Source organism: Apteryx rowi, unplaced genomic scaffold (genome assembly GCF_003343035.1).
Source record: "Apteryx rowi isolate R43461 unplaced genomic scaffold, aptRow1 scaffold_40, whole genome shotgun sequence".
Lineage (NCBI taxonomy): Eukaryota > Metazoa > Chordata > Aves > Apterygiformes > Apterygidae > Apteryx > Apteryx rowi.
The window spans coordinates 542,645-569,623 of NW_020450530.1; the positions used below are offsets into that span (position 1 = coordinate 542,645).

Sequence of the window (26,979 nt, forward strand, 5' to 3'; positions counted from 1 at the left end):
CGGGCCCTGCGGCTGCGGCGGCCGCTAACCGAGCGCGGGCGCGGCGCTGCGGCGGGCGCGGGGGCCGAGGCGGGAGGCAGCGCCCTGCAGGACAGGCTTCCTCCAAACGCGGGGCGAGGAAGCCATGGAACGGGTTAGAGGACGAAAATCAGAATGTCGTGAAGGAAAAGGGAGCGTTTTTAAATCGAACGCGTGTTAGCTGGCCAAAAAGCTGCCTCAGAAAGGGAGCCCGCTACGGCCCGAACCCCCTCTAGCAGCGAGGGCTGCACGCGTGAGGGGGCCGCAGGAGACAGTGAGCAAACGTTTCGAGTTAAGAGCTGCTAGGGGAAGCTGAGGTCATCAGGAGAAGTATAAGGTGCTAGAGGTACGAACGATCCCTTTCCCGTGTCAAAAGAAATCTTTGTGGTGCTAGTTTTGYGCTCCTAGCTAGGAACGGCGGAACTGCTAATAATGCAGGGAGCGTTCTGGACACGCTTATCATTTATATTTGGGAGGAAGCAAAATGATGTGGTTCGCTTCAGAGCCCCAACAATCTGTGTGCAAGAAAAATGCAGAAAAACTATCTGCTGCTCATTTTTAATAAATCTGGGAATTTCAGGGAAATTCCAGAAAATCAGAAGAATGCTCATGTTGTGCCAGCAGTCAGAGAGGTAATTCCAGTCAAAGGACTCGAAAAGAATAATTTTATAAAATATCAAAGACAGCAATAAAATTAATATCAGTAAACATGATTTGCAGAAAACAATCCCCTTCAGACAGGTTTGGTTTTTTTTGTGGTAAGATATACAGGTTTTGTCAGAAAAGGTCAATGTGATTAAAATACAGATTTTCATGATGCTTTTGACTGTGTTTTATGCTAAATGCAGGAAGAGCTGAATGAAATTACTTGTTTTATGTTATGTAGGAGGTCAAACCAAGATATTATGGCCTTATATTCCATTGTCTTAAGCATTGAAACAAAGCATAAAATTTCTATTAGAAATACAAATAGAGGAATTCCTTTTCAAACATCAGCTCTGATCCCATAAGGTAACTTTATTCATTGAGTTTGATAGGATTATTTGCAAGTATAAGATGATTCAGTATTTGCATAAATGTTTACAGGATGAGAACTAAAAATGATGCATTATTTCCTGGTGTCGACACCTGCTTCTGTTCCAATCTGCTTTTGCCGAAACTGGATCTTGGAAGTGAGTGATGTTGGAGGTGAGTGAAAAGGAAGGCAACAGCTCCAGTGGCAGTAGGGCAATCCAGTTCCTTGATTATAGAGAAGACCAACTGACAGCTTGTCAGACAGCCCTGCATGGAATTCTGCCAGGGAGTTTATTTGCATATTCCTTTCCTTTTTTTATATCACATATAATTTTTTAACAAACTTCCCGTATTTTGAATATATCAAGCAGGAAATAGATGATGGAGACTTCTTTGACACCTACAAATGCATGTTTAAATAGAGCTATTCGAGCTATATTTCCTGTGATACATATACCTATTTGAAATGCATGGCCTGGATGGGATGCTGGCCATGTTACGAAAGTGCTTTGCAAAAGGATACTGTCCCTGGCTGTGAACAAACACTTTATTGAAGGCTCCCTCCTCCAGGTGGGGATAAAGAGCTATTTTAGCTCCTGAAAAATCTGTTGTGCCTTGGGGATGGCAAAGCTCCTGCACTGGTGTATTTAGCTCTAAAAGTTATGGGTAAGATTGCCAGAAATTATGGAAACAGTAAGCCTACTGTATTTTTGGTGGGTAATTAATTTAGAGAAAGAAAATGACTAGAAATAAATGGTTGTCCCCAAGGGATGAATAAATGGAAACAGAACAGTGGAGGTGCTTAGTAGGAATGTCTCAGTAAACACTTGTGCAATTAGTAAAATAAGTATGGGAGAAATTTATCAAATAATTTTTACTAACTTTGGGAACTGCTAAAGAGAACCATAGAACGATGCTCTATTTACATTTACGGATCTGTTCTTGAGCCCACTAAAATCAATGGCATAGGACCATCATCAGTCTTGCACAGAGCATTTTCCAATGTATATAACAGGGTTGGATATGTATTTTTTTCCCATTTTACAGATGGAGAAGTTGAGGCCCAGAAATGTTATGTTACTGGTTTGTATCCTACCTAGCTAGGTTTCCTTATTCCCTTTCTCCCAGATTATAGGCTGGCTTTAAGCCATGTCAACAGGAAGGGCTTTTGTTTTTGTTGGTATGTTTATCCTGAGAGGAATATTCCTGATATAAGCAGACATTGAGCTGTTTTCTGAATGCATGAATTTTCTGAATGCATGAATTCCATTCAGTAATCTGCTTTGGTGTTTTTATCATTAACTGTACTAGAGTTTGATGTTAGGCAAAGAAGTGCACAGCTGAAGTGAATAACTTCAACCATACTAACATTTCCTTCGGTATCGTCAAAGGTGAGACAAAGTTTTGTCACCTTGATGCAGTCTTTACAGCCTTCTAGTTTCAGTCAAACACTACAGAAGTTATTAAGTTCCTACAGCTGCCATAAAAATGAATGACTTGGTGGAGTACAAGCAATTGGTAACTAGTAGTGTGAGCTAATGCAGTACTCAGTACCAGAAAATCTACTAGAAGAGACTTTGTAAATCCTCCGCTGGAGGCTTGCACCTTTTCCGATGCCCAGGTCAAATGCTCAGGACATGTGGGAAACCAGACCTGTGTGGTTCTGGTGCTCGCAGAGCTCATACTGCCTTCTTTTTTGATAAAGAAGATTAAAAATTAAAAAAAACTGAATTAAATCATATGGGATTAAATCATATTAAATCATTTTACAGCTTACAATAGGAAGTTTGGGAACACAAGGAATGTTATATCAACACCTTAGAAAGTGACTTGCCCACTTTAAAATAAAACAGCATTTATAGATAGAAATGTCATCTTTTATAAAACCTGGGGATATCAGTGGGAAAACAAGATGAGCTTTTAGGCATTCTTGGCCTCTCTTGAAGTCTGACTTGGATGCAGCAAGCGTGAAGTCAAGTTCAAGTTGAGAACAAGTTGCTCTAAGTTTAACCTGATTATGTTAATGAATCTGAAAGAAACAGATAAATTAGAAATAATCTATTTGAAAGAAACAGTGTAGGCTTCTGGTAAATTAGATAAAATTTCTTTGCTTGTGCAGGACTAAAGTAATTTCATCTGTTCCTGTAAGGACAGGTGAGAGTATCATAAACAGCAAAGAACTCTGCCAAATGTGTTCTTTTGGCTGGAGGATTGTTTGGGTGTTGGTATGTGAGGGACAGATGAAATGATTGAGAAAATATACAGTCTGTTCAGCTGTGATGGGAGCAAAACCAAACTACCAGTTAATGAGAATGCAGCTGGCACAGAGCCTGGAGTTATATAGGTGAGGAAAAGAGGAAAGGGGAATTTTCAGAACAGTGATAATGTTTCTGGTTCAACTGGAGCAATATCTTTTTCCAAAGCTGTTCAGCTCATGCAAATATCAACATTATACTGTCCCTGACATGCACAGACCTGCTAAGGCTGTAAGTCAAAGTTTGACATGAAGAAGGAAAGAAACTCAGATTTGAGACTTCCATTGTATTCTGAGAGAAAATTTAACCCACGCATGGTATGTAACTGCTTCTCTTCTGAATGAAATGTCAGTAGGCTGTAAGGATGTGTTTAACTATTGCAGGGTATCCACATGTCTGCCTGCTCTTAGTGTATAGATATGAGTACTCTGTTGTACCTCTAATTTATTTACCCAGGACCAAAATTTTAAATATTAAACCTCTCTCTCTCTCTCTCTCTCTCTCTCTCAGTAGATACCTGTCTTGTAGGAAGATCCTACAGAAAACTGTAGATTCTCAAAGGATAGGGCCTTCTCTGTGGGATTTCTCTTCAGATCATAAAAGTCTATTCTTGTGAAGTATGAGGCTATTTTGCACTCGCGCACTTCTGATCACAGGACACTTTCAGGCAAGAGTGGAAGATTTTATTAGAAACGTTGCTCTAGCTTATCTCCAGTGTTGCAACTCTTTTATTAGATCAGAAAGGTTTTTCTTCCTGTTTTAATATAAAGTGAGAATTACAGAAACTCTTTGCCATTGCAAAAAAGACCCGGAAACAAGGGTTGGCGGTGCGTCAGAATGGGTACGTGCTGAAATGTGTATTCTCCAGGGGCTTGTGGGAAGCAGGACAGAATAGCTCTGCAGGAAAAAGTGTTCTTTGTGCAACAGCCCTCTTTGAAGTAACCTACGTCATAAACAAGGAGAGAAAAAAGACTCAGTTTTTAATGTATTTGAATTTCTGTTCTGATATATGTATTAATTTCTCCTAATGATTTTTGGAAATTCATTATATTTTTGCCTAGTTTCAGAAAATAGAGACTGCTTAAGATGCTGCATGACAACATTGTAGCAGTAGTCCCACCTTCAGCTGACCTCTCACAGTCTTGAGACTGCCTTAAGAATAGTTTGTTTTAATAAACAGTATATTTTGTGCCTTTTAATGTATATTCTGAGATTTTCACCTTTAGAGCCCCACTTTTAAGATTTTCTTTTCAATCTGAAGTGCTAGAAACTTGTTTTTAGTTAAAACTGGATTTCTTGCATAATCACTTAAATCCAGAAGCTTGAGGCATGAGATAACTCAGCATTTCAACACTTGGGATATAAGAACTGATGGCAGAGCATGTAAATCAGAATGCATTACACAGGGAAGTAAAGCCACTCTTGGATCCAGACTTTGAGGAACCTTGAATATGGTTTCAGTTAAGAACATTGATACTGAAACTATTTTCTGAATTTTGCTTTATTAATGTAGGGATTGGGTTGAGGTTAGGGGTTTGTTTGTGCTTTGAGAAGTAAAGCAATGTTTTCTATGCTATTTTCCATTCTAGTTGACAGGAGATCTGTATTTGGTTTTTAATTTAACAAGTTTAGCCTGGGGGGAAAAACACTTTGTTACATTTCTGAAAAGCTTTTCCTGTTGATTCTGAAGGAAATGGTACTTCAAGCTGATAATTACAGTTTCATTTTGTTTCCAGAGATTTCCACATGCTTCCAAAGCAAGGCCTTAATGCAGTAAGAGAAGCATGAATTGTTCAGCATTGACTAAAACTTGAAGCGTGCAGTTAGAGCTCTGCTTACTACTTATACTTTGCCAAATCAACATTCCTGTTTCTCACTTGACCAGGTTTCTGCAGAATGCCAGTGGCCACAATGTCACCTTTCCTGATCTGAGTTGCAGTTCTATACTCAGGGCTGGTTATGGCACTGTGGAGAAGGGGGACAGCTTTTGGCCACTGCTCCATCACTTGACTGGATGTGTGTGCTGTGCCAGATAGCACTGCTGCGAGGGGTGGGCTCCTTATTAATTGCTCCTCTGGGAACTTCGTTACAGAGGACCCAATGGACCCTACACTCTGTGCACTTCCAGCTGTAGAGTCTGGGTCTTCCAGAGGGAATCTGACACATATCAGATGATTATTGTTATCACTTAGAACAAACATGTCTTTGTGTTTACATGTTTCCTAATTTGTTCTGTGGCTGCATGATACATGACAATATGAGAGAGAAGCATCTTTCCATCAACAGAAGAGACAGTGACATTCCTTGCTAGGCTATGCTAGGTACCTACAAGYGTGACTGCTCTTTCTTTGTGTCTGAAAAGCAGCTTCTCAATCTACAGGATTTGTTGTAGGTGAGTTTCCGCAAGAATCCTATATAGCCAGTACTCCAAAACACTTAAACAAGTAGCCACAACCTGAAGTTGCTTAATAAAATAAAATCCAATCTAGTATAAATTATTGCCTTAGGAAAGGAAGGACATCAGAGCCATGATATGGATGGAGTAGGCAGCAGCTAGTTGGTTTGGGGACTGATATGGTATTTCATGTTATTTTTGAATATTCATATTCTTGATAGATATATTCTGATATTCTTGAAGAACAGTGAATCTGTTTAATGATATCTTTAATAATTTCCTCTTTCCCTTTGAAAATAGTATTTGGGAAGCAGAATGTCTTCTCTCCCACTGGTGGCTGTCTGCCAACCAGCTTTCATCTTTATTATTTCTAATTCTTCAGTCATTTATTTGTGTGAAGTGTTTGCTCTTAGAACAGGCAATTTTTAGCTCCTGGTTGTCAAGATGAGAGAAATCAACATAAATTGCTGGGGTGAGCAACTAGGAAAAAGCCTCGGATRCTTGGTGCTTCAGCCTGACAAACAAGATGAAGTATGCATGAATGGGAAAGTGCATAGAGCTCATGAAGGATGATCAGTTACAGGACCTTAGAAGAGAACATAAAAAGCAATAATTAAGGAAGATCCCATGAGGTTGAAAAGAATGGTTTCTTGACACTCGTGTAAGAAGCTTCTGTGAATGCTGGACTGGGCTCTGGGTCTGCAGAAACCCTGTGGAAGAAATATGGTTTACTTCAGTACTGGGGGATAAATGTTTTCAAAACTATTTGCCAGTGGACCTTTTGAGATAAAGACCAAGGATGATAAGTATTTTCTGACAGAAGATTTCTTAAGGAAAAACATCTGCTATTCAGCTGTTTGTTTTAGAAGAGGAAGCCTTGCAATGGCTCCTGGAATTGTTTTCTGTTTACATTGATCTACGTCACTATGATTTAAGGACAAGTCTCCTGATATCCGAAGGAGGGATGCTTTTTTTCTTTTAACCCTGATTTAGTATTAATCCAAAGTTCAACGGATCCAAGTTTTCAGTCAGATGAAAAATTAATGAGGTCTTTTTAAGGAAGTGTTGATTCTATATTTTTTTAAAAAATATGTGCTCAGTCCCTAAGGGAAACATTATATATCACATGCAATAAAATCATGAAAGGTGACATTACTGCTGGACAGCCAAAAGGATAGAGTGAGGGGAGGAAGGGGCTGTCAGTAGAAAAAGAGCAGATTCTCTGCCTCCTGAGATGTCTTTCTACCAGAAGAATATAGATTCAGTTATTAAAAGACTTCCAGTGAAATATTGGGCGTTTAGGTGTATTAGTCCTAGAAACAAACATCTCTCACAGATAATTACTCGATCCAAATTTGAGTGTTGTCTTTGAGCTTGGAGTCTGGATCCATCGGTGTTTGAGACGGAACTCGCAGGCACTCTGCATCCCCTCCCTTGCTCCTCCAGGATATGCAGCACTGCGCTTCAGAACCTCTTCGTATGGTGATTCACCTTGGAAAGCTTTGCACAAGCTTATTCTCCACTCTGTTTTTTTTTAATTGATGTAGCTATCTGGATGGGAAATTGCTAATTTGCATGGAGATATTTCCAAAAATGGTCTGGAGATTTGTGTATGGTCAAATACATTTTTAAAGATTTTTTTTTTTTGGATTGATATGATCTTTAGTTTCTGCTCAGAAGCTGACACTGTCTTGTTCCCTGAGGTAGAATGGAAAATGGATCAAGATATGTGTTTCCTTGCAGTATCAGAGAAATTGGCATTTTGAAGCTGTATTCTTAATGGTGATCATGTAACACATTTTTGAATGCATCAGATTTCCCATTATCTGTTATTTGCTTTTTCCATTTGCGAGTTTTTTTTCATTTCAAATGCCAAAGTCTATAAGCAAAAGTGGCACGGTACAGTTTCACAGCCATATGAAACTGGTACTTGCATAATGTTAAAATGAAGTTAAGAGTTTCTCCTTTGCATATAGAGGCAAGCATTCAAGAGATTTGAGATGCTGAAGTGAAAGAAGCTGTCTTGGAACAGACTGTTCTTATCCAGAACCAAATTTCTTGATGCATTTCCATAAATACYGAACATAACTAATGGGACTCAGAGGAACAGTTTGGGACCCCATAGGATGTGGCCTGTTCTGCCTTTGCCTTTGCTCCCTGCAGTGTCAGGGCCAACCTAAAGTAAACGATCTGTGAGGAGTGCTGGGCCCATGCCTGCTGTGTGTGAAAGCAATGACACGGGGCTGGCCAGAGCAGATAAATTACCAACAAACAGTTTGTCTCTTGCTTGTGGAGTTCTCCATTGCCAGGTTTCTGAGGCTGAAGTTTGCTTTGCACTGTGAGATCAGTGCAAAGCAGCTATAATGGGCTTGAGGGACTTACAGTCAGGGTTTTACTCATGCACCTAAGGTGAGTTAATCGATGTTAATATTTTTCCTGTTGGAGCACAACCTGAGGATCACATTCAAGACCAAGATTCTACTACATTGTTCTAACTGAACAAAGAAAAAAGGTGGAACTTTTCTGGAGAGCTAWTGACAAATGACCCTGGAATTAATTTTATTTTTAAATTTTAAAATGCCTTTAATCCTTCACATTTTAGGACTGAAGTAAATGGTGGATTCCCTGTCATTCATAGTTCTTTAGTCAAGACTGAGGCATTTCTAAAATGAATGCTACCTCAGATAAAAACTAATGCAGAAATTAGTGGACTAGGGTTGGTTTTATTTTGCTTTTGGCTGCCTTTGTGGGATGGGAGTGAGGTTACTCAGACTATGTTATATACCAAATGGGCTTTTCTCGCCTTAAAATCTGTGGGGCTCTGATTTACAAACCCTGCCAGTTCATGGGGGGGTGACTTAAGAGAGGGTTACTGCCCCTCTATAGCAGTTTACCTCTGTATGTCAGGACAGCTGAATGATTGATGTTTCTGCTCCTGAACTGCAATGATTGTCAGCCTACAGTAGTAATATTAATCTACTGAGCAGCTGTGGCTGAGCGCTCTGATTCACAATCCCTGTCAGATTTAGCTCTGGCAGCTGAGAAGACTGTCTTTAGAAGAGGTTCAGCGTCCATGAACTTACAGTCTCCATTGAAGGAAGACGCAAAAAGAAAATGACAGTGAACAGTGGGGATGGGGAGGCAGAATGACATTATGGGGCTAAGATCTGAGTGTTACTTAGGCTGGCTATACGCACAGCCCGGCTGCTCGGGATTGTGGCTGTTGGCTTGTTCTTTAATATGAAGAAATTCTGTTTGTTGTTCCTAGAGGCCATTTGGCCTCACTGCTATAAATGTCTGATTTGTTCTTGGCATCATAACAGCCTTGATTGCTGGGGGGGCCTGGGAGGTAAAAGAAATAAGACTCAAAAAGTTGTCTCCTATCTTGTGATACTATTCCTTCACAAAAGCCAGACAGATTTTCCAGCTTGGATAAATTGTTGTAGTCAGTGAAATTGGGCGAGTTTATCCCAGAAGAAAATTGGTCCATTGAGGTTACTGTTGTATTTACTTACATAGTGATTCATGGCTTATATCCTGCTGCTTTTCTAACCACTTGAGAGCTACATTTCTGCTGGAACTTCCTGAGTGTCTCAGCTTCCAGTGGTCTTTCATGTGAGCTAAACGCAGTCCTGGGTAGGAATGCATGCCCAGCCCTGAGCACAAATGGCACTGAGCATCTGCAAAAAACCTGCCCTTGGCTCCAACACCCTGAACAGTCAATGCTTAACCCCACAAATATGTGCGTGTGAGTACTCACTATAGGCCCCTGACAGTGTCAATCACTGAACCTCCTGGATGCTTCTTAACGACTTGGTTTTTGTAATCTCAGCATGCTAAGAGAGCAGTGCTTCCCTCAGGGATGTATATACATCTCTAGTCTATTAACATTACTGCATAACGCCTTGGGCACCATAGCATACATTTATGGACAGCTAGGGTTACGTAGAATTGGCTATCAGTGAGTAAATGAAGTTCGGCTGTATTAGTAGAACCCATAGAACTCCTCTTATTGTATTTGATTATGATTTCCTTTTGTCTTATACCCTTTTCTAAGGGTTAAAATAAACCTAACAGTTCTGCATTGGCTATCGACCTGCATTAAATGTAGGGAGGTCAGTGGGAGCTTATGTGGTGCAGGATGGTATCTGAGGACTTGCAGGCATATTGTAAAAGTGGAACATCACATGGTTCTGTCTTCCAAATGCTAAAACTTTGTGATCTTGCATCTGAACACAAAATACTGCAGTGAAAATCACAAAAGGTGGCCTTAGAATCATTAGAGTTTAGAGAATAAGTAAAATGTTTGCCTAAGGGTAAATGGGATTTTTAAAAAAAACAAAATGTTTCTCAGCTCTTGCCAGGAACTCTTTGTACCTGCTGGGTGTGCCTGCTCCATTCCAAGACCTTCGTGTCCGAGGCACTGTGTGCAGTCCTGGTCCCTCTCCATTGCTTCTGGGGTTCTGGGTCTTTCTAAGCTTGGTTTTGACAGCTCCTGCCCTAGACTAGTTGTGGGCAGAGGGGGCAAATTCCCGAACTCAGAGACTCTTCCAAACCTCCACCCTTACTGCACACTGGTGTGCAAGTTTCCTACTGTTTCAGGGTTATATGTAAATTGCTGTTTGTATCAGTTGTGGAATTGATTTTTTTTTTTTTTTTGGAAGGTAAAACAATCCAAGTGACAATGTGCTAAACTGGATGGGGAGATAGGCAAACTCTGGTAATACCTCCTTGCCTTTGTAATGTGACATTCGGCAAAGCCTTGGCTCAGAGCTTTTGGAATGAAGAAGTAAACAGTTGCATACGAAGACATATGGATTTAAGGTACGTGACTACACAGTCAGCTATGAGCAGGCCTGTAGACAAGCAGTCAGTTCTATTTCATCCTGACAATATTTATGGTCTTTAGGTAGTTTGCATGGAAAAAGCAGCTGAACTAAATCTCCTTCCTCTGACTGCCTTACACTTTGCACCTTATCTGAACATCTCCAAGGGCATGTCAGCTCTCTGTAAGCATGGGATTCACCAGAGGGTTTAAAGCATGTGCTTAATTTAAGTATGTAAGGAATCTCACAGAAGGCAGTACGCATGTGTTTAAATGCTTTGCTGGATTGCCAATAGTCATTTGGCCTCAATTTCCCTGTTCTGTAATGAGGTTATAGAACTTCCTACTTCACAGGAGTGTATTGAGGAGAAACATTAAACACTGGAAGATTGCTCTGGTGACTGTATGTTGCAAACATACTCATAGCTCATCTGGATTACTGTTTTTCTAAGCAGATAATTTCCATCAACTTCTTTTTTACATAAATTCTTCTGCAGCTGATGTAACAGCAAGCCATAGAATATGCTTCAAAGGATAGGAAATAAGGTCATTATCCATTAATGAATGATCTCATAGTGACAGTGGCACTTGAGAACTTGCTCATTTACTTAGAAAAAAGGACATAATTGATGCATGATCCCTTTGTTTTGTTTTACTTTCAGTTTTGGAAATAATCAGAACAAGAAGAGTAAAAATTTCACAGATGTAGAAAACAACTTTTGTATGGGTGATGACGTTTTTCTGATTATCTGATTTAAAAACTATATTTGAATTTTGTTCCCTGCCTGGCTGTAAAACTGTGGTATATCTCTCTAAGATGTCTATGGAGAAGGATAGAGTGCCTTTGTAATGTGCATACTGTAGTTTAAGCTTTGGACTCTTAGTTGTGTTAGCTTTTGACTGTGGAAAGAGAGCTGAAGAAGTGTTGTCTTATAGCTGGAGCAAGAAAGATTTCCTCCTTAGTTTTATTCTTAATTCTGCTACTGACTTCGTCTATATGGGTAAATTCCTCACATCCTTCTGTGGGTAAGTCACTTATATCTCTGTCAGCTTCTGCTTTGCTGAGAAGGATAGAAAGGTTTATGTGAGGTACCATCCTATGTACATTGAGGTGAACCAGGATTCTGCTGCTGGGTTATTGCATTCCTTCACCTACTTCACCTGAGACAGTTGCCAGAGTGCCAGACACTGCTCTCGCTTCGTGCGTGTTTCATGAATGGAGGATGACATTTGTTGTGCTTGGGAAGGAGAGGCTTTGCTTAGTGCCATTGTGCGTGAGAGACAGAAGTAAGAGAAGCAGACTGGTTTGAGAGACAAGTAGAGATAGATAAGGAAGCCTGATTCAGTCTAGGTACTTAGAAAGGCTTTTGGGATAGAACTGTCTAGAAGAACTTTAGGGCTGAGATAAGGAAATTGTTAGCTCCTGTTTGATGGATGCAGTGCCAAGGATAACTTGTTTTTTACATTCTTTGTAAGCAAAAAAGCATAACCAGAACAATCCACAAATTTTTGAGTGTTGCTCAGCTGCAGGGGTTAAACAATCAACACTACCAAATGCCAAAATACCTATGGTTGGACCTAGGGCAGTATAAATCACCCTCTCCAGACCTACTGTCTGTTTCCTGCAGCACAGGGACAGGATGAAGTAATGTCAACAGTGCTATTGAAGCTACTCTTGAGCAACAGCCTGGAGAAGATCCCTCTGCCCTCTTCTTGTAGGTGTCCTCATCTCCCAATCCATTAACTAAACTGAATATTAGTTTCTAAATGCACTGAGCCACTGATGAATCATGCGTAATTCCTCCTAATACAGCCCACCTGACAAGACAGAGTATTCGTTACATCATTTCTAGAGAACAGTGGTAGCTCTGCTATTGGGGACTGTTGGGTACACCCCCACCCAGACTTTACCAAGTTGCAGGATGTATCCCATGCATAAGACTCAATGCAGGCACAGAGTTAGGGTTAGGGGTCTAAGAAAGAGAAATCTGAGACCTACAGTAAGAGGGGGGCTCAGAAGGGGCTGCCAAAATAGTTGGAAGGCTGTTGGTGGAATTCCCTCAGCACTGTGCAAGCTGGGGATGTGGCTGAGTTCCTAGCACAGAGCTTAGTCTAGGCTTAGGGTCAAGATTAGGATTCTGGGAATAAAAAAATTAAAGTATATACTAAGAATGGGGCTCAGAAGGCGATGCCAAAGTAAAGCGGGGGATGCCTCGGGCTCTCCCCTGAGCAGTCCTTCGCTTGGGGGACTGGAGTGTTTTGTGGATAAGTGCCAGCCTGGAGGTAGGGTGAGGGTTAGGCAGGGGTGGCTCAAAGCCTGGTGCCATGGGGTCCGTCTCCACCAGAGTTTTATAACCCTCTGGCTCTTTCTGAGTAGCGTTTCCATCTGTACTAAGCGTGGACAGTGCACATGCCAGCAGCAAGCCTGGCGCCACAGCACGATGGAAGCATAACCAGAACCAGAGATATACAGATATACTCTCTAGTCCTCACGGCGTTGCGGGGGGATCCACACCAGCTAAAAAGGATAAGAGCTGTCAACACTAGATAGGAAAAGAGCAGACCATGATTATTTTTCTCTAGCACAACCAGGGTTAACACAGTACAACCACAACACCCACTCATTTTTCTTAGGACAGAGCTGCTATCCTATCTAAACAGAGATTAAGTTCATGGCATCCTTATAAAAGATCCTGCTATCATATTGCATTAGAGTTGCACAGAGGTCCCAGGGAGAGGGCAGGGTTCACAGTTTCACTAATGAAGTTTGTTTTCAAGCCTGTTGGCTTGAAACTCTTCTCTAGTTCCCAGAAATGTGTTCAGCTTTTCAGCCTTTAGAACTCATTTCTCATGTATCTAGCATGCTGAGTATTCCAGCTCGTGTTTCTTTACTTCCTGTCCACGACAGCTTAGCCTCTATGCATTCAAGTTGCTTCATCACCATCAGTGGCTGTAGTTTTGCTACTGCCGCTGCTAGCCTTTTTGTGTTTTTCCTCTGCTGTTCCCTGAATATTTGTATTTGACATTTCTGTTATTTCTAATAAAAGGAAGTGACTAAACACCAAAGAATAGAGATTACTCTTCTTTTGGGATCAGATGGCATGAATGTTGCTGTGTGTTGATAGAGAATGCGGAGCAGATGGTGTGCCAGTTCTTAGGTATATGTACCGCTCAGATCATGGGAATTTCTCCTCTTTACGAAGTTCCTGGCAGTGTCTTGAAAAGCCAGCCCCTTGACAAGAATCTCATTGCTTTGACTGCATTCCAGATGGAGCAGAGTTAGGTCAGCCCTGAAGACTGAAGAAAATTGCAAGTTCACTAGTTATCATTTAAATACTTTCATTTCTTTTACATCATTTTAATATTACTGGCACTTTAAGGCTGATCAGAGATGCCAAATTACAACCCCAGGAAACACCTTCCTCTGTTCTCTTACAAGAACAATATTTGCAGGATGAGAATTCATGTTATGCTCTCCCAAATGAATAGGCATCAGCTTGGAGTAAGAAGGAGACTGAGGGCTTGTTCCAATTTTTGGACTCATTACTGTGGATAATACTGTGACAGTAGTTTTAAAAATGTAGACACCTGTCCTCTGAGAGCTCAGCTGCAGCAAGTAGTCATCATTAATCCTCACTTTGCTGAATCACTGAAGAGTCACTGTTGTTTGCCCAGTGAAACTGCTTGTACTTAAAGTACATCAAAAACAAGTTTAGTCTTTCATGTCATATGGAAACTGGCTGTTAGGGATGATAGCTCTTAACTACAGTCTGACCTAAATATTGTTCTCTGGCATGTACTCTGTTGGAAATGGTTTCCAGCCCATCATGTGCTTTCAGTGAGACAGTTACATTGTCACTGCTTCTGTTGTGATTGCCAGTTCAGCAGTTAACACCTTTAATCTCAGTTGACTTAAGTGTCAATACAAATGTGACTGAGATGGGAATTTCCTTTTGGTCATGGGAAATTAAGTTTGTTGTACATTTTTAAGCTGTGATTTGAGATGGTTCTGTGTTTATGCTAAACTCTTCTGTCACAGCATGTTCACAATAATCAGGAGATTCCATTTAACTAGCCAAGACATCCATGAAGCATGAGACATGAGCCAAATATTGACTGCAGGTGCAGGGTCATGGTTGACCTGATAAAGGCCGTATTTGTGGCTGATAGTAAGCAATTACTCAAATTTTCCTTTTTCTTTCTTGTAATAAATCCCTTTTTTAGTTCATATTCCAGGACTCCCTCTGGGCTGTGACTATACTTTGACTTGTTTTTCAGAGGAGCCCATAAAAGGAAAGTTCTATTGGCTAATGGGTCCTTCACAGGACAGGCAGCTCTTTCAGTCTCAGAGGTTTTGCTTCTGGTTGTTCTTTTAGAGTAACGTTCCTATAGCTTTTATTCGGGGCCCTTGCATGGGATTAACAGTGGTCTCAAATGAAGCATCAGTGCTGCCAGCTTTCAGAGTGGCTCTTTCCCCAGTAGCCTTATTGTCACCAAAATCCCTTTGGTAACATTATGGCACTGGACTCACAGAAGGTGCAGCAGTAAGTGACAGGCCTCGCAGCACATGGAGTCCACTCAACTGGCAAAGAGACAGTGTTGGTTTCAGGTCAAAAACAGCTACTTTGACAAGTTCTGTTTTTCTAAAGTGGAGATTCACCTCTGTTATTCTGCTGCTGGGAAAATGGATTAAGACAGGGGCCCAAGGGTGACTAGTCTGAAAGGATGCAATGCAGAAAAGATGCACGCTACTTCTCTATAAATTCAAGCATGTCCAGGAGCGTTTGCAGGCACTGAAACATGACCGTTGGTGCTGGCAAACTTGCCGGCACCTTCCTCATAGTGAGTTTGGCCTGTTTCAACCAGCAGTTTCCCCAAGCAGCTCCTGGGTGTGGGCTGGCAGTTAGCAAAATCAAAGAACTGTTCCCAGAAGGCATCTTGCTGCCACTCTCTGGTTTTACGGCTAACCTAGGTTACTATCCTAGACATGGCTGCTGCGTTCCAGCAGACCTCAGTGTGCCTGATTAATGTTCTTGTATAGACATCGTCATAGAGCCCAGAATGAACCAAGTCTCAGCTTGTGTTCAAGAAAGGCTTGGTGCTGATGGAGTGATAGTTTTTGTGTAGTTTAAGGCCCTTCTACTCTTTCCTCTTTCTCCAGATCGAGAAGTTGGTCCTAGACCTAGAGGAACCTCAAGATTGCCTTTGAGACTTGCAAAAGGAGGCATTTGAAATAATGTTTTGCAGATAGTAAGGCAACAGTTGATTGTTATGGGTAGTTCATTATTGTGAAATACTTAACATGCTGTATTGTGATGTTATGGCTCTCAGAATTGTAATAGCATTAAAAAGCTGATGAAAAACAAGGCAGTTTCCTTAATTTTCAAAGAAACATTAAGTCTGTATGTATTGAGTGTTTTGCTCTGAAAGCCTTAAACACTTTCAGTAAATCAGAAGTTGGATAAGAATAGACAAATTCATGAAACTAAATTATCAAGAGCTACTAGATACAAAGACCCCAGTTCCAGCTCAAGAAGTTTCTGAACTGCAAATATTTGGAGGTTGGGAGAGCACTGAGGGGAAAAATCACTGCACACTTGCCCTGTTACTATACTCTTCCCTGGACATCCATTGCTGGCAGCTGTCAGAGGCAGGATACTGAGCTGTGGGACTCTCATTTTGACCCACCCTGGCTGTTTTTATGTTCTTATGTAAATATAGTCCACATCTAAGTCTATTGTGTAGAGAGGCTGGAAATAGAGTGTGAGAAAATGAGACAAGTATTCTTCACCTGAAACAGTAGATACGACCATGAAACCAGGCAGGGTAGTACTAAATATGTCTTTGCATTTGAATGTTCAACTATTTCTATTTTTTTAACCATATTTTTGCTCTTTCTAAGCAATGTCTGAAGAGTAGAAAAGCTCTTCAACTTTAAAAGCACGTCTGTTTTTAGAATGTTTATATTTTCAAAATTACTGTTTGTCTGGCCTTAAACAACCAAGCCTTCAAAACCACGAGTTGTGCTGGGCAATCTTGGCCACTAATATTTGTGAGATGTGTGTGTTTATATCTATGTCCACCCCTGCTCAGTCTGACTGAATTTCAGCATCAGGTGAGGAAACGTAATGAAGTGTACAGTCCTCAGAGCCAGGGCTTCGCAGGCTTCTGGAGTCCAGCACAATTCTGCCTTTGACCCTGCAGCGAGTGTCAGACCTTGAGAAAGAGGCAGGAGAGGGGAAGCCCAACTTGGCTCTGAGACTGTTGTCACCTTTTTAGCACTTGACCTATAAATGGAGACTGAGGACCAGGAACTGAGTACCACTCCCCTCTTCTCAGAGTCACCCCAGGTTGTGGGGAGTGGGGATAGACAGAGGAAGGGAAAGAAAAGTGCTGATTGCCTAGTTTAGCTCCCAGTGACTGACTTAGTTTTGTCTTAGCTCAGGTGAAGTGGGGATACCACCTTCCTTGGTACACTGCAGAGGGTGGTGAAAGCAACGGGTTTGCTGAGGGTTCAGTCCAGAAGAAGTGTTTCTTTTGGACTTGGATGAACCCTTGGTAGTGGTGACCTGGCTCTGAAGGACTAAGTCACCTCATTCCAAAAAGTGATAGATGCTGGGCAGAGCTGCTGAAAGAAAAGAAATGCCACTGCAGCAGAGGTGTGGCCAGGCTCTGCAAGAAAGGAGAGCGTTACTGGGGAGAGAGTGGCTCCAGGCACCAACTGATTATGAAAGAAGAGAGGTGAAGTTTTAATACTAAGGCACTGTCCGTGCTTTTGGGCAGCTCAGAGGATGTCTGTGTCTGATAATGGATTTCACATCATTTTGGGACTGCATGCTTTATGGCATTGTTACAGCTATGCAGCCCTGAAGAGGCTGCACCAGGGATTGCAGCTGGGAAGGGTGTATCTATATGAGATGGGTCTCAGAGGGAGGCAGCACAGAGGGGAGATGAATGTTGTCCATGTGATGGGGAGCACTTGAACTCGCCTGATGGGAGAACTGTGGGCCTCAAACCCATTCATCCTGGCACTACAGTGACAGAAAGGTTGGTCACTACTGGTGTACAGTATCCAAAACACTGTGCACTTATTAAAGGTGGAAGCACTGTGAAAGCTGATGGTGCTGGCAGGGAAGGGGAGGAGGGCCACAAAGGAAGCCATGGTGCAGTTAGTCCCATGGCTGTGGCACCTGGAGCTGGGCTTTGTTTGTCCATTTCTGGAGAGGATGATCTGTGAGGCTGAAGCACCAAGCCCATTTCTCTTTGGGTTCAGAACCATTCTGGTTGCTAGCATGAAGCTCTGGAGATGTCTGCGCTGAGATCATTTTTCTGTGCTTCAAAAGCTTTCAAATTAATTTAATTTTCTTTAAAATATGACTCTCTGCCCAGTCGCAATTGGAAGTCCTTTTATTCCTAGCAGGCAACAAAGGTGTTTCTTTGTGTGTTTTATTTACTTGATATCCCTTCTACACTGACACTGCTGCACTACACAAAAACTGGTCTGTTCCTTTCCTTTTTGTTAAATGCTGCTGCTTCCACCTGCCTTTTGATATTGAGGCCAGTAGTTCTGCTTTTCATGCAAAAAAGATCATCGTAAGGTTTTCTTCAGTGCACTTTTTTCATCATGCCGCTACTTTTCTTCTGAACTTCAGTGGAAGTCCATGCGTTACTAGCTTTGGGTTTGAATCCAGTTAAGGCTTGTGGTGTATAAAGCAGAAGTAAATTAAAGCAAAGAAATTAAATTAACTGTGCTGGTACAGTTACGGCCACATGCTTTGGAAAGGGACTATAGCACTGTTGGGATCTTTGATTTCATTACCTAGCAGAAGCCCTGCTCAGGACTGTTGTTTTCTCTTGCTATTACACTCTCCCACTTCCCAAGAGCTCTCTTCCAGGATTTGCAGGAGATGGCAGTCACTGAACTGTATTGTTTAACTGTTAAAAACATTTTGGTTTTCCATACCTCTGCTTTTTCCATTTATACCATCTCTAATTAATGGGTATTTGGGCTCTTGATGGCTCCAAAAGAATGCTCAACACATATTTGTCAGCCCAAAAATTTTTGGGAATGTTCTAACGTTGTCTTGACAATCCTGTAGTACTATACATAGCATCCTTTAGAGCGTTCACCAGTATAAATGCTGGTCTGAGTAGCCAATTCATATTTCAGATAAGTCTTTTTTTCCTCTTTTTTTTTTAGTGTAAATTGTTACTGTCCATGAATTTTGCTGACAGTAACTTACCTGCATTTTCCAATCTGATAAGCTGAAAATGACTTACTTCAACATGGAGAGAAACCTGAGCAGCTACCATGCAAGAAAAGGTCTTCAAATTAAATATACAATATAGAAAAGAAGGGAAAGATGTGTGAAGAAATTCTGTAAACAGTTTATTCTTCATTGAAATAATAGCACTCATCCAGCTCAGCTCAGATACTCTTACATTACTTACTTAACATCAACAAGGATTACTATTCCAATCCTGAATTTGGGGAAATTTTTTTTTTCCCGTTCCCATTGTTCATTCTCATGAATGAGCAACAGTTTAATTTTTGCAATCTCTGCCCCATGCTCCAGCGGAGTAAATTTTGGGGCTGTGATATCAGCCTGTCCCTAGAGGAAACGGTGTAAAATTCTGAGAGACGAAAGGAGCCATTTACAGTGCGTACTGTGTGGGAAAGTGGTTAAGGGCAAATAATGCAACAGCTCCAAAGGGAGTTGTGCAAGAGCCTGGAAACACCATATCTTGAAAGGATTTGAACATTGGGGGATTTCCAAAGTAAAACACCAGTGAAAGATGAGCAGAAAGAAGAAAAAAAAGGACAGAAAACAAACCCCAGAAGACTGAATTTCTCCCCTACTGCATGCTGCCCCTCCAGTTTCTGGTGAAGAAAGCAAACACCTTCTGTGTTCTCGCACAAGAAGAGGGTTATTTCACACGGGCTTCCAGGGCCATTCAGAAGAAAGGAGAGTCATCATGAAGCAATGCTGTTATCCCTGGGACCTAGGCAGAGCTAGGAGCCTAAGTCTGTTGAGAAGTTGTTGCCTTTTTTCACACTGGGGCATGGCAAGGGCTGTTTGCAGAGCTGCTCTCTCCCCTTTCTGCCTCTCCCTTGCTCTGCTTGTGAGGTACAGTAGGCTCAAAACAGCAGTCAAGAACCTGCTCTTCCCCCTCTCCCGTGCAGACAAACCCAGCTTGTGCTGTATTTGACTGCTCATGTGCTGTTTCTCACCAGATCCCTATTTACTTGCAGCACTCACACATCTGGCTTGTATTTTGGGGGCTTATCCTCCCCAGAGAGGCGGCAGCGCAGCAGGGAGAGGGCAGGTCTGTGGTGAGTTCAGTGGTGCTGAGTGCTTGGGCTGTGTTTTATCTGGGACTCATGAGAGGGGCATCTGTGGGAAGCGCCAGTGAGCCTCTCCAGCAGCTTGCAGCTGTCTAGAGGCATGTCCTGCTTGTCCGTTCCTCCCTCCTGCTCACAGTTTGCATGTGTGCTCCTTCCTTCTCCCTTTCTGCCCCAGCTCTGGTGCTTATCAGATCCCCTCAATAAGCCAATTTAATTTATTTTCACCAAAAAACTAGCCAGCAAAGGAAATCATTTTTTCTGGGTTAGCAATTTGAATTATTTTAGGAAGGATTCAAACAAGGGCTAGATCCTGCTCAAGGGGGCAATACCAGACCCCCTAGTTGAGAGCGGGGCAGGTGGGAAGGGGGAGCAGGGTGCTCTCAGCAGCAGTGAGCTGCTGGGGTGGCTCAGCCGTTTCCTCAGCCTGCCGTGTGAACAGATGCTGTATAGAGATGTTCTAAGCAGTAAAGGGCTAACGCCAGAAATGTTCATATAAGCATGCAAAAGACAGCCAGCCCCAGGCTTACTGTGCTTAGCCAGAGAGGTGAATGACATTGGATTTCCGTGAGATACTATGAAAAGGCACTGGGAGACTTCCAGCCGGGATGCTGTGCGCATGCTTTTTTCTCAGAAGGAGCTGCGGGGATAGGAAAAGGGCCTGCCTGGCTCCAGAGCAAAATGAGCTGTTTGGCTGCTTTTGTTCACCCGCTGATTAAGCATTCCTGCTCACTCTGGGGAGGAGATGAAATCCAGATGCTAGTCCTGCTCTTGATTTCTGACTCATGGGGTTCAGTGGGATGAAGCACTTTGGAAAGGCTCACTCTGCTCAGCAGAACAGCTCTGCCATTTACCTGGGAATTCCAGGAAATCCTGGTCTCATTCGCTTTGCAGTTCTCATTTAGGGGATTTTTTTGAAAACATTTCTTCTCCATGCTCTTCTTTCTGAAAGGCTGAGCTTGTTCTCAGATGGTCTCTAAGGTGAAAATCTGTATTGTTTCTATATTCCCTTAAACATCAAGTACTCAGAAAAACTTACACCAGCTGCATAGCCAGACTAAGGCAGATGTAGCATCACAGTTGCTTGGGGCTCAGTATGTCCAGCCCATCAAGTGTTTGCCCTCTGTCTCCTGCACAGTGTTAGCATGTATCAGCTGTCCCATAAGTAACTGTGTGAGGCAGGAGTGTGTACCAGGACCCAGCGTGCATGTGTGCGGGAGCGGTAGGGAGTGTGAGGTTGCGGGGGAGGTAGAAGGAGGTGGTTGGTGGGGGAGAGTCCCAGGGTTGTGCAGGTGGAGTTAGGAACCGCAGTGATAAGGGAGGTGGGGGGCCTGGGCTGGGAAATAGGGGTTGGAGAGGCTCATGGAGGGCTTGGGAGGATGTGCAGGCAAACTTGTGGGTTTTGCTGTCATTTATATAATGTCATTCACAACTCCGTGTCCTACCTGAGGCCCCAGGCTGTCAGAGGGAGGCTGCTCCTGAGCAGAGGTTAGCTTTGAAGAGCACCATGGCTCCTGCGTGTCCCTGCTGCTCTCAGCCACCAACAGCCCAGCCCAGCTCAATGCCCAGGTCTTTCAGGCTGCTCTGCTACAGGTATAATGAAACCAGAGGGGTTTCTCAAAGGCTCTGTGTGAAGTTAAAGAGCCTTTTTGTCCTCATGCATTTCTTTTTAATTTGCCCACTGTATTTCAACCAGCACCCCTTTTTTGTGAGAAGCCTTCTAGAGCTTTTAGGCATTAAAGAGTTCAGGATTTGGGCAAGTTGCTTTCTTTACTCTGTAAAGATCCCTGGAAAATTATGCATCTGCTTCCTCAGCTGATCTGTTCCCTTGGCATGTTCCTGTGCATGCAAAGAGACCGCCAAGCTGCAGTGAACCCACGAGCAGACCCAGCCCAAAGCAGCCCGTGACCTGAGCATGGCCGTGAGCACCTGGAGGTGCCTTTGCCCTGTAAGTCCCTCTGTTCTAGCACAGTGRTGTCAAGGCAGGACAGAGACAGGCAGAGGAACTGTTTGAACTTCCTGCTTCACACAACAGCTAAAGAGAAATAAATGTCTCCTGGGTGAATGGCTGGCGGCAGACCCTGAGGGCATAGTTCGTCCTCTGTTGAGATTAATGAGAGTGCTTCCAGTAAGTGCCAAGTAAGATCTCTTAAAGAGGAGAAATAACTGTGCTCAGGTGCTATAAAATAGAAAGATGGGGAAAGTGAGGGGGAAGGAAAGGAAAAGGGAAAGGAAAGAGATTTTCTCTGCTGTACAATACAGACCTTCATGAACTGTTGTTTCAAACTGAAAACCATAAAGTAGCCAGTGTTTTCTTTGAGATCATTTTCTCATGTATTCCTTTCTAACTGAGAGCAAGCAAGCCATCAGGTCCTCAGCCGGTGCAAAGGGGATAAGCTCTGCTGATAGCTGTGGAAATGCCTGATTTACACCTGCTTTCTCCCCAGCTGAGAACCTGGCCTACAAGCTGCTGAGCAGTTTGGGGTCTGACATGGGTTTTAAGCAAATAATTTGGATTATAAATCTAATTTGTTCCATTGTCATCTCACATATGCCTTGTTCATTAGAAAATTATACAGAGGCAGACTGTTGAGTGGGATGGGAGTCAAATGGTGATTTGTATTTTCTGGCCAGCCAAATCTGGCATGCCTTGCCTCGGCTGCAAAAAGTGGGACTCCTTTGAATAGGAGTTTATGTCTCCTCTCACAGCACAGAAGAGACTGTACCGCTCTAGCAAAGCAGTGCAGTAAGCCAAAGTGCCAGCTTTTGGYGCAGCAAACCCAGCAGTGGACAGATGCCTTTGCAGACTGGGGTCCCAGTGAATGCTTAAGAACCTGAGTGGGAAGCTGACTGCCAGGAAATCTTTTATGTTGGAAGATCTTCTATAYTGCAGGCCCTGGCAGAGCAGGGTTTTATTGCTTAAATACTCACTGCCCCAGGACTGAACAGGGGTGTCAGCCTTATACCATCATGAAAGTAATGTATGGCATCAAAAACACCCCTGAAAATTTATGTTCTCTCAAAGAGCTTTTTTTGGAACATGTGTTTTTGAGCTGTATTCTCTTGTTTATTGACTTCTTTATAATTTCACCATAATTCCTTTGATTTCCAGAGAGTCTTACTGGATTTAACTGATAGATCTGGAATAATTCCACTGATTGTGGCTTGCTGAGTTCATGTAAAATGTATGATGGTGGCTGTATAGATTGTTATATAGAGATATATGTGCATTTAACATGCTGTGTTGAGTACTTTCATGATGTGAGTTAAAACCTCCTATAGATATCCTTTGGGATTGCTACCATAGTACTTCGGCCTAATTTAGTCAATACAGAGTTCAGGCAGAGTTCAGACACTCTTGGTGTCTTTGGGTGCACACAAGACCCTCTTTTGTTTTCTAGTATCAGTACTTTCAGCTGCTATAGTAATTGTACTAATGAGGTTTAGTCTTTAAGAAAACATTTCCTGCTGGATTTGCTCCAGAAGAGCACTAAAGAGTTAAAGACTGAATTAGAAGGTTTCACTGTTAATCTAATCTTGAGCATGGCTGCATTGTTACAGGAAGAATAAAACGCTGATGCTGTGTAGTAAACTGTGCCTGGATGTACTCATCAAATAGTCAATGGACAAAAGTTTCCCTTGGGCAGCGGGCCTGTGCCTTGCATCCCACTAAGTAGGGCTGTGCAAATAATTRATTTTCAATACGTTGATCATACTGAAGAATAAGTGATGTTTTGGTTTGGGTTCAATAGAGCCTTTCTTTTAGGCATTACCTTGTAATCAGCAAGGAAGAAGGGAGGCAGCAGCTCTGCCTTTAACCCAGGAAAATTCAACCAAGATATGAGAGTCCAAGGCTCCCAAGTCCAAGGTTTTCCCCCTCCCGGTTGTCTCTCTTTGCCCTGCTGCCAGTCCTGCACTTCTGTGGCTCGGGACTGCTTGTGATCACCCTCAAGCCCTTTCAGGGCTTGCAGGAGCAATCTGTTTAACCATTATAGCTGCAGCCAGAAGTGTGTTTTCAAGATCTGAGATGAAATATGGCCAAGTTTCTCAGCTAGAGCCAGGATGGTTGTTCCCTGGAATGCTTTGAAATTAGCAGGAAGATCACCAAAACCTTGATTCAGAAAATACTGAAATATTAATCTCAGTGGAACATAAGCACGAGTAATTTTAGAGCATGTTTCCATTTTTTTATTTCAATAATAAAAGAAGCAGAGTTTGTTTTCTTGAATAGAAGTGCTGTCCTGAATCAGAGGAGATTTTCTGAGAGATTGTGGACTTAATTTTCATCATGACTTCTGAGAAAAAAATGAGGAAAGAAAGACATGAATGAGAAGTTTTTCAGGACCAAAGTTTCCAGTTTCTGAGTATCTGTTTTTCCAGGGGTCTAAAAACTATTGAAACTAGCTTTTTTGTTGGAGCCAACCCGTGGACCTCAGTAAAGAAAGCTCAGTTGTGTGCATAGGCAAAGAATGTGCAAAGGTTAATGATTCTCAGCTTCTGAAAAATTGTACTGAGACAAATGCATTGTGAGCACCCACATCTGTGGAACCCACAGCCATATCCTTGTTTAGGTCTCTTAGAAAATCTGAACAATAAATTCCCAGCACATACCCTGTATTTCTTAATTTCATTATCATACAGAGACAACTGATGTTCCCGGGTTAGAAATAAACATGCCTGGCGGAGGAGACAAACAATGTATGAAGTGCATCCAGTTTGGCCTTTGCCTGCACGCTCTTGGAAACTTTCCTAGACTCTTGTCCAACAATTTAAATTTAATTTAGACCTGAGAAATGCAAAATGTTCTTCTTATTTATTACAGTAAGAGCACAGTGGCTGAAGACAGTGCYGTGCAAGCAAATGCCAGCAGCAAAAGACATCGTCTTAAGTTTGTTGCAAAGTAATTTGGATGATGCAAAGACAAAGGCAAAAGAGGATGGTGAGGACACTAGCTTAAGAACCCCTCTTGAGTTTGGTGTGTGTTTAGGGTTCTTTTAGCTTATTTTTTAAAAAAGATAAGATGAAGAGTGATGAATTGAGGGCCAAGATCTTAGTCAGCTTTTCTTTACTGAGTAGAAATGTCTGGCTTTCTGTCTAGCGATGTTCTTTCCTCCCCCTTGAGTCAATCTATGGAAAACAGCATTGAAGAAAAGGAGACAAGGAGAAAACACAATGCTTGAAATGCTGTTCGTGCCACATACCTGCTCTTTTGCTGCAGACAAGGCAGCAACCTTGTTGTTCTTTAGTCTCTCTGGACTGCCATGAGTCCTGCTTCAGCAAAGAGATTTTCACGTACCTTCCCCAAGATAACCTTACTGGAAGATACAACCGCAAAACAGGGATTCTTGTCTATATCAGATACGTTTGTTGAGATACAATACATGAAATAGTATGACCTGGCTATGAGATGTAGTTTGATGGGTGCAAGTTCAAAGTCTGTACTGAAGTAAAGGTGTAAATCTGCCAGGGCTAATCCCCGGTCTCCCAAATCTAGCTGGAAAATGTTCACAGATAATATCTTTTAGAAAGACAGCAGTCAGATATGGAGCCATATCTTTAACTGTTTAAGTTCAAGAAGGAGAATTGTACAATCAAGGGGATCTGGCAAGAGCCAGCTGGGGTCATTTGTGGGGTGCAGTGATTCATGCTGCAGATCACTGCTCCATTCCGAATCAGGGCTGCCTTTCTCAGCGGTGTTCGATCTTGGGTACTGTGCTTCCTGACCAGTCCAGGAACAGCTGGATCCCAGAGCTTCCAGCTCTAACATGCTGCTCAAGTGCAAAATCGTACGTCAGCTGAGCAGTTATGGCATTTGTAGAGACTTTTCTGCAAGCAGATCTGTTGTGCTGCTTTACAGAAAATGTATGGTTTGGTCACTGACAAGATTTAGTGATTAAAAAAGTTTATAAACAAAACTATATTGCAGTATGAAGCAAAGAGTAAATATGAAGGTTCCAGCTTCATATTTCACATGTGCTTAGCTTTTACTTCTTTGCATAGTTTTAGGGAAATAAAATACCCCAAGTGTGCAATGTAGGATTGGTGCTGTGATTTTCCCAGTGATTTACCATGTAGGCTGCCTTTGCCTTGTARTTTGCTCTATTTGGCAAGAAGGTGAGGACAGGAAGGTTGTATGAAGCCAATAAGCAGTGTAGAGATTTTACTTTGAAATGCTCCAGCAGTGAATGTGTTAAATGTTTTCATCAAAGAGTTAAAAAAAAAAAAAAAAGGGAGGGGGCATATGGAGTATTTGCCAGAAAAAAGTTTAGTTTATTAAAGAGAGTGAAAAACCTCTCACATGTAACAGAACAGGAAAGAGGGAGTATGGAGTTTCCTTTTCATCAGCTTTTAATCTTAAAAAGAATGTAATTTTCACTTAGTCACAGGGGGCAGAGCCCACTTCAGTGAGACCTCCCTCCCAAAACTGCCAGGATCCTCTACTTCCACCCTGAGTGTAGCAGGCGCTTTCGGGAAAGAAGTAAAATCCTCCCTGCTGCCTCAGGCGGCATAGGAATAGACATGTCTACAGGGAGGATCTGTTGCCTGGTGCTGCTGACCCTGGGGGTGCTGGCTGTGGTGGTTGCGCTCGTGGTCATCCTGACTCAACCCGAGTGTGGTCCTCAGCAATACCTGCACGGTGCTGTGGCTGCTGACACCAAGATCTGCTCTGACATTGGCCGGTATGTGCACAGACCTCTCAGTTTGTCGGTTTACGTGTCGYGTACGTCATGGACTTGGACCGGCAGCCAGGTAAAAGTACTGAAAACGGCGGGAGCGAGCTGGGTTACTGTGCCGTCCCCTGCTCCTGGGGCTGAGGAGCCGCGCTGCTCTCTGGGTGCGCTCTGTCTGCACACAGCAGAGCAGCTCCGAGAGCAGATGGAGCCCTGCCTTGTCTGTGGCTGATGCTTAGTTTCTTTCTTCCATGTCTTAGGAATTTGCAGCTCTGCAAATCTTTGTCCTTTGGGAAGGTACAAATATTTATAGTGTATAAATGCAAGGTTGCTTTTAAGGTGGGGAAGCAAGACATTAACTGCTTACCTCATGGTGGTAAGTCTGTCAGCTAAGTGCTTTAGAAATGGATTAAGGCAGAAATGAGAGGAGCTAGCAGAGAGCTGCAGCTGGGCTTGAG

The 26,979-nt window shown here is 42.5% G+C and overlaps 1 protein-coding gene across 2 annotated transcripts in view; it reads left to right on the plus strand.

Annotated features, from left to right (window-relative positions):
- Positions 1-70: 70 nt before the first annotated feature.
- GGT5 (gamma-glutamyltransferase 5) overlaps positions 71-26,979 on the plus strand; it is a 52,165-nt gene continuing 25,256 nt past the window's right edge. The window contains exons 1-3 of one of the 2 annotated variants that reach the window (XM_026075038.1): positions 71-1,206; positions 10,347-10,506; positions 26,231-26,530. In XM_026075038.1, the coding sequence (XP_025930823.1) occupies positions 26,370-26,530 (161 nt within the window). In that variant the 5' untranslated portion in view covers positions 71-1,206; positions 10,347-10,506; positions 26,231-26,369. The remainder of the gene's footprint in view (positions 1,207-10,346; positions 10,507-26,230; positions 26,531-26,979) is intronic. The other variant, XM_026075036.1, reaches the window with a different exon arrangement.